Source organism: Lissotriton vulgaris, chromosome 7 (genome assembly GCF_964263255.1).
Source record: "Lissotriton vulgaris chromosome 7, aLisVul1.2, whole genome shotgun sequence".
Lineage (NCBI taxonomy): Eukaryota > Metazoa > Chordata > Amphibia > Caudata > Salamandridae > Lissotriton > Lissotriton vulgaris.
In genome coordinates this window covers 42,184,274-42,192,494 of record NC_141695.1, presented here as the reverse complement: position 1 = coordinate 42,192,494, position 8,221 = coordinate 42,184,274, and the positions used below count along the sequence as shown (strand labels likewise).

The 8,221-nt window shown below is 43.6% G+C and overlaps 1 protein-coding gene across 1 annotated transcript in view; it reads left to right on the top strand.

The window, feature by feature from the left end:
- Nucleotides 1-587: 587 nt before the first annotated feature.
- LOC147700655 (killer cell lectin-like receptor subfamily F member 1) overlaps nt 588-8,221 on the top strand; it is a 181,294-nt gene continuing 173,660 nt past the window's right edge. Inside the window, exon 1 of the mRNA XM_086928465.1 lies at nt 588-684. Coding sequence (XP_086784591.1) covers nt 609-684 — 76 coding nt within the window. The 5' untranslated portion in view covers nt 588-608. The remainder of the gene's footprint in view (nt 685-8,221) is intronic.

Here is an 8,221-nt window from a genome sequence, read left to right as displayed (position 1 = left end):
TAGCAGCAGGAAAAAGCACAGAGGTCTAGCGGTCTAAAGCCAGGAAAGATAAAGAGTCCAGCAAATGGTAAAAAATCCACGGTGACCATGCAAAAAAGGAGTATTTCCTACACAATCTATTTCTTCTTCTATATTCTATCAGGAAGTTTAAGTTGCTTTCATATCATGTACCTTTGTTCTCTGTGAATTTGGGATTCAGTTGAAGAAAGTCAAACCATGCCACAATTCACTCTATGGAGGTATGTGCAACCAGCATAACTTGTTTTGATAAAGCCATATTAAGAAGTCAATAGCTGCTACCCTTCATTAATGTGTTTGCAGCATTTGCAGAAAGATATATAACTCGCCTGCCAATACAAAGTTCACTGCATGGGGTGTAGTCTGCTTCAAACTGTTCCAACCACAGCACAGTAAGTGACTACATTTTCAGCCCAGGACATGGGCTCTCACTTCCCCTTAAGGCAAGATCGTGACCACTCCGCAGCCCGGTGCGTGAGAGTGACCTCGTTATTTTCACGTGAAGTCACGTGTTTCAACCTCCAGTTCCTGTCGAGGTGAGTCTGTGCTGCGAAGCCTCTGGCATCATTTTGTTCAACACAAAATCCACCATGGGAGGACAGATGGAAGACAGTGATACTTATACAGCCTTGCAGTTCAAAGGAAGGAAGAAAATTGCTGAGAAAGGTGAGAATTTCTGTCATCTAGTATTTGATGCCATCTTGAAGATAGGTAAGTGAGCAATACAACCGGTCAGTCCTAGTTAGCTGTGCAAGATAACACACTTAAATTATTTACACTTGATATTACTGTTTGTTGAATAGGTGGTCGAGTGTGGTACTAGTGCTGGATGTACACATATGTTGTCGTGTTCGCGAAGGGATGTCAGTATTTATATTGCCCTTGTTTGGAAATGGCATGTGTCCTCCACGTCATGTGTCATAGCTCAGCCACTGTAGGTGATGATGCATGAGTGGAATGTTGTAATTGGTGGGCATGGAATGCTTGCCATGGGAGTCCCTTGCGGCCAGAGCCGAGGTGGATAAGAGCTTGCTGCTTGTGGAGTGTCCAACTGACCTACCTACATTACACCTCTTACCCTTGGCGGGGACATGGAAGTGATGTAATGAAGCAGCCCTCCCTCTGCTGCTGCATCGCTCAAGCTCCTGCCTTCTTGTTTTTCCCTGCTTTCGAGAGCCTTCTCCTTGCCTTTCCCTCATTTTCACTGGTTTCTCCTTGCTTTTCCACCATTTCCACCATTTCTTGAGTGTCTTCTTGCTTTTCTCTTATTTTCACTGCTTTCTCCTTGCTTTTTCATCATTTCTTGAATGTCTTCTTGCTTTCTCTTATTTCCACTGCTTTCTCCTTGCTTTTCCACCATTTCTCGAATGTCTTCTTGCTTTTCCTTCATTTTCACTGCTTTCTCCTTGCTTTTCCATAATTTCTTGAGTGCCTTGTTACTTTTCACTCATTTTCACTGCTTTCTCCTTGTGTTTTCCACAGTTTCTTGAATGTCTTCTTGCTTTTCCCTCATTTTCACTGCTTTCTCCTTGCTTTTCCATCATTTCTTGAGTGCCTTGTTACTTTTCACTCATTTTCACTACTTTCTCCTTGTTTTTTCCCCTGTTTTTTGACTGCCTTCCCCGTGCTTTTCCCTCATTTTTGCTTTTTTCTCTTTGCTTTTGCCACGTTTTTTTAGTGCATTTTCCTTGCTTTCCCCCATTCTCATTGATTTATTCTTGTTTTTTCCCCTTTATTTTAAACCCTTATCCTTGCTTTTCCTTTATTTTCATTGCTACCTCCTTTTTTTCCCGTCATTGCTGCTCATAGCTTCTGCCTTGTTCCCATGTGGCCCCGCCTACTGCCTCCCAGCATCTACTTGATAGAGGCCGCAGCGCGACCCAGGTGAGCAGTCTCCAGGCCCAGCTCTCCGTGTGCTGCTGCATTGCTCTTGCTCCTATCCTCTACTTGTTTCCCCCCTAATTTCTGAGTATCTTCTCTTTGCTTTTCCCTCGTTTTCACTGCTTTCTCCGTGTTTTTCCCCCCATTCTCAGGTGCCTTCTCCTTGCTTCCTCTCGTTTAAAAAAATATAATAAAAAAACATTTAGCAGCTCCAGCGCCTTGAGACACATGTGTGATTTGCTGCGCTTAATAAATCCTTGATCGATTGATTGCAAGAAGCATTGTTCCTGCCTTCTCACTACAAAGAACGTTTACACTAAAGCTGGTTCCCTGTGCTATGGAACATGCTGATGCACAGAGGTCAGCACTTTAAAGTGGCAGGCACTGTGAGGTGCGAAATGCCTGCACTCCTTGGGGCCAATTCACAGAACTAATTTAAGTCAAAATCCTAAACTTACTACTTTTGGTATTCACAGAAGTTAGGATTTTGTCTTAAGTTTGTCTTAAGACAAACTTAAGACAGACTTAAGACAAACTTTAGACAAAATCCTAACTTCTGTGAATATCAAAAGTAGTAAGTTTAGGATTTTGTCTTAAGTTAGTTCTGTGAATCGGGCCCTTAAGTTTTAATAGGAAAGTACCAGCACTTCTCAGTAGCAAACACTTACACTGGTACAGTGAGTGTCTGCAGTTCTGCATTTCCATTTCAAGCTCTGACAGACGGACAGGCTGACAGAAACGCCCTTGCTTCGTTTTTTTTCTGAATGAAAGGTGTCTCTCTCAGGATCACGGATGAAAGGGGGAGTTGCACAGATTATGGACAAAAACAGCAAAGGATTGTCCTCTTCCAGCTCTGAGAAAACGGCAGACTACAGTGGAGGAATTTTGTGGGAAAACTTACCTTTTGGAGAGGTCCTGATGCAACTGCATCTGCACAACAATGAATACGGGCTTGAATCAGACATTGTGCGACAGGCAGAAGATCTAAACTAAACTTTACAGCTGGAAACCAGAGAAGGAAGCAGAGAAAGAGGGAACCGCGTTCATTTAAAGTCTGAGGGCCCGATTCAAAGAACTAACTTAACACAAAATCCTAAACTTACTACCATTTTGATATTCACAGAAGGCACTTACTCATTTGGGTATTCACAGATGTTAGGAGTCCTAAATGTCTTCTGTGAATACCGAAAAGAGTGAGGGGCATATTACCAACAACTACCAATAATTATCTCTATGTTGGTTTAGCGGCGATATTTTTATCGCCGAGCTGCAACGATTTTTATCGCTTAGGAACCTTGCTATTATCAAGGTTTATCTCAAAAGCGATAAAAATCGGCCGAAATGCATGAATATCGCTGATAAGTCAGCGATATTCATGCATTACTGAGCTAATGCTCTTAGCCATGTTATCCACCTACCATTGGATAACATGGCTAAGAACTGTTCTGGGGCAGGTGTTAGCTTTTGGAGATATTCGCGCTTAGCGCGAATATCTCCAAAAGTTGGTAATAGGAGATAGCGATGTTAGCGACTGTTTCCAGTCGCTAACATCTTGGCACGCCCACTTTGCATGTCATTAGTGATAAATATCACTGACATGCAAAGCGGGGCCCAAGATGGTCGCTATCTCCTACTAGCTGTCGCTAACTGGTGTTAGCGACAGCTAGGTAATAGGGAGATAATTTTATCTCTGCGTTCTTGGCTTTTAAAGCCAAAAAAGCAGAGATAAACCCCCTTGATAATATGCCCCTAAGTGCCTTCTGTGAATACCAAAATGGTAGTAAGTTTAGGATTTTGTCTTAAGTTAGTTCTGTGTATCAGGCCCTGAGATTCTGATTTTTAAAACAGAACCCCTGGAGACCGGGATGAAGGGACTTCCCATAGGGTGACTGTACTGACTGCAGCAATGCCTTTGGAAGAAAAGAAAAGAGGGGAAAACACAGAGTTTGATGGGAGATAGAAAGATCGAAAACGTGAAACGCCTATTATTTTGGGGAGGGTGCCAAGCGCTAGAACGAGATAGTTACAAGCAAAGTTTAGGGAAATTGGCCCTGATCATATCATGCTAAAATTAGGTTTGTATTTTCAACATTTGAGCAGTGCTGGACTGGCTGCAGCGGGCACAGGGCATTTCCCCAGTTTACTGCCAGGGCTTGTGCTGGTTTTAGACCCCTGTTGGGCTAATTTAGTTACAGGGCCATTTTTAAAGCATAGCTGCAATATTGACTGCTGTAACAAAATCGTCCAAAACTGGCCCTGCCAAACTGCTCGGCCACACCCCCAAACCCCCGGGGTGGCAGGCCGAGCACTTTGCCAGGGCCGGTTTTGGTTCCCAGTCTGACCCTGCATTTGAGGGTAATTCTTTCTCCTGTCGTCATCACAAGTGTCAGTCTTTCTCCAAACCCTGACCGGACCCTCGGATGCCCGCCTAGGGGGTGAACGGAACCATGCAGCTCGCATGTGAAACGTCTAATATTATAAACAGAGCCGCTGGAATTATGTGAATATGCGGGCACAGCGATTTGTCCATAATTGTAGATTTGCCGCATTTACCACATCATCCATCATCTGCTGCATAAACTGCAGTTTCTAAAAAAAATGTTTTTAGCCAAACGATTCAAAAGTTAGTAAAACTGCACTGACACATGTTGTCTCTCAGTGCAAGGACTTTTGCAAGGTTGGCTGGTCACCTCTCAGTAGCTCATTGCTATATTTGGGTGTTACACTGCTACTAATGAGGAACAATTAATGCCCAGCCAGTGCTAACTAGTTTAAAAATCACTAAATAATGTAGTAATACTATCACAAAATTTGCTGCATAATTTACTCATCCCTGCTGCATAATTAGACCCTCCCCTGACACATAATTCCAGTGATAAAGTAACCTCTGCAGCACATTATAAGAATATTTCTAGTCACCAAAGGGCCAATCCAAATGAAGAGAATGCAAAAATGCGGAAGCCCTTTTGTCATGCCTTTTTGGCATCTCCTCATCTCCACTCTGTTGGTATGTGGCTCCGTGTGTGCTCAAAGCCACTGGGTGAGTTGGGCTTGTCGGTCAGCTGGACCGAGATGTCACACATGATGGCTTTGTAGATGATGAAAGTGGATTTAAAGGTGGTGCAGGTGGGCAGGAGGCAACACTGGAGCTCCATCTGGCTGGGTGTAATGTCATCATATGTCTTCAGGTCCTTGATCAGGCATATTGGGGTGCATAGGATACTCTAAAATGCGTTGGGGCTGGCAGCGACAGCTCCTGGAGCCTCTGATGGAGGGCATTGCCACCATCCATGTGCAAGAGCACATGGGTTTGAATGTTGGTTCTGAAGTTGTTCTCTGAGAGGAATGGTTTCTCTTTCTTTACTAGAGAGTATTGGTACCAGACCAACTTGATTTTCCTAAGGATGTCCTGCTGATGTGTTCCTTGAGGATGAGGTCAGCGTCCGGGGTGAATCTGAGTGACTTGGCATTGGGAGAAAGTAGAGATTCAAATTTGTCCGTTATGGTATTGTAAGTATTGTAAGGCCTTAACACATAAGTTTTGTAGAGGTAAGTACTCAACTATAAGGCAGTTTGGTATTACTTTATTACCAAGGTACAGAGCCAGGAGGACACAGTACTAACAGCAGCCCGTCCTCCGTCAACTGCTGCCCAGCCTCCCTGGTAACATGCTCGGATCAGAATGGCCAAAGATATGAATGCACACAGTGAAGCGAGCCCACAAGACACAAGCCAACAACATCCAACAAGCCCCGAACACGCCTCAGGTTTGAGTTTGCACAACGGCTATTTAATGCCAACATCTAAGTTGTATTTGGGACATACAACCATGCCAGTAGATCCCCAAGAGGTGTAAACAGGGTTACTAACAACCTTGAAAGGGTTCTGCATGACTAACCGCTTGTCCGTTAAGTGCCCTAGGACTACTGCAATACTTGTCAAGTACGGCAAGCACTGTAAGTTGTGATTAAATGAACAAAAGCTGGAACCAGTGAATAAATACTGTTTGCATAATGTGCCTTTTGATAATCATTTGAAAAGGTCCCCCTCGATGGCAGCATGATAAGTTTTATCGGGCCAATAATACATGTCGAGGGCAATGAGTGGCTCAACTACATACCTCATTTGGTAATTGCGCGGGCTTCCATTTAGTGGTTGAACTCCATGTGGGATCAGGTTGAAGAACAGTTGTGGTCAAGAGGTTCTAGACTTCTGAAGTTAACATCAGTAGAGCTGATTCCGTTTAAAGTGACATTGCATGCTGCAAAACTTCTTGCCTCAGGTCACTGGAAGGGTTTAAGTCCTGCTCAGCTAAATGGTAAAGCCATTCAGGAAAGTTGAAAACTGTCCTTAAAAAGATGCCAAGCAAGAGGACTCATTTCCTTCATCCATCTACACAGTAACTGACATCCCTGGATTTCCCATCACCCATCTGCACAGGAAGTGACATCACTGGATTTCCCGTTGTTAGACCTGTCAGCCTTAAGGTGTTTTTTCCCCCAAAACCTTTTACCTTTACCCTCCAATTTTTCTGAATGTGCTTTTGTGCTGGCGTTAGGACTCTGTGCACTTTACCACTGCTAACCAGTGCTAAAGTGCTTGGTAAAATTGTCTCACACCTGATTGGGATATTTCATTTACTTACACGTCCCTAGTTAAGTGGTACATCATATATCCAGGGCATGGGAATTACCAGTAGGCTTGCAGCACATATTGTGCCTCCCACTTAAGTAGCCCCTTAAAACTTGTCCCAGGTCTGCCATTTCAGCCTGAATGCAGTTTGAAACTGCCAACTTCGACTTGGCAAAATGACCCCCTTGCCAAGCCTTAAGCTCCCTTTTGTTACATATAGATTACCCTTCAGGTAGGCCATAGGTAGGCCAAAGGGCAGGGTGCATTGTTCAACATGTATTTTTATGTTTTACATGTCCTGGTAGTGAAAAACTCCTATATTCGTTTTTCATTTCTGTGAGGCCTACCCCTCCCTTAAGATAACATTGAGGAGTTGCTGTATCACATTCAATAACCACTAGCCTTTCTTACGTTGCTCCTAAAGTGTGGAACAATCTGCCGCTGCACATAAGAGCCTCTTGAATTCCAGAAGAACCCGAAGACCTGGCGAGTACTGCCATAGGCCCTAGGTCTGGCGTAGCTCACACCTGCTCTGCGCCAGGCCACCCTCCGGCTGGTAGTGCGCCCTACACATCTGCATAACAGATAACATCAAATAAATGAAAAAGCAAAGGAATGGGCCATGGTCTTCCATATCTCTTGCTCCTTAAGAAGCACAACAATCTCCAACATTTGCATCAAGCTTGTGGTTAAATAGTGGGAGATGGAATGGTCTTGGGAAAGGACTTTGTGCAGTCACTAACAAGCCTGCATGAAGACATACTTTGGGAATTCACTTTGTGTGAAAATTCAGCTCTATCTGACCATCAATGGATTTTTTCAATTCTGGGCCCTGTTCTCAAGGAACTTCATTGTTGATCAAAAGGGGGTAGATATCCAATGATGTCAATGTGATGCAATGACACTTAGGGGCATATTTTTGAAATAGTGGCCTTGGACGACATTACTGGGAAAGTGAATGAATGAGTTGTATTGTTTTCTTGGGAGGAGGAATGTAATGTTTATTTAGACAAACAAGTCCTTTAAAATTCCTAGTGCAAAACTGAGATTATACAAGCATAAATAGATCAAACTTAAAAACTGTACAGATACACATCTTGTTAAACAATTCAGTCAAATGCTGTGTAAGATAAAACCCTACTGACATATGCAAGACTAACTGGGTTGGGATTAAAATCTGTGCAAATGAGCATCCGAACCGAACTGTACACGTGCAGCTCTGTACCGATGAGCAACATCTCGTGGTGCTGTCAGTCCCCATTATCTAACATGAACGCGAGTGACCTCGTTTCGTACTATCTTTAAAGTTGAGTGAACTCAGGACAGGGTGCCTCCCGCTTTCACGATCACCGCTGGACCGGACTCTACATCTGCAAATCTGTTAAATTAAAAATAAATAACCCTGAATCACATTTAATGCAAGAGCAAAACAACCTTTAAATATGAAAGTACTAGATGTGTAGAAGAATACTGCAGCCTTTATTCCGAAAGCTAGCTCTGGGCTGCAAATTTCAACTGTAACATGATATGTAAGAGAAAGGTTCGTGCGGGTGGACTGGGATGGGGATAGGGTTCAAGCTGGGCAGAGCAAGATTGGCAGATTAGCCTAACTGCCTGCCTTATTGTTCCTCAGATGCTAGCAGGTGAACATTTTTCAAGGACAGGGGACAATACTTCAGCTACTTTCAGG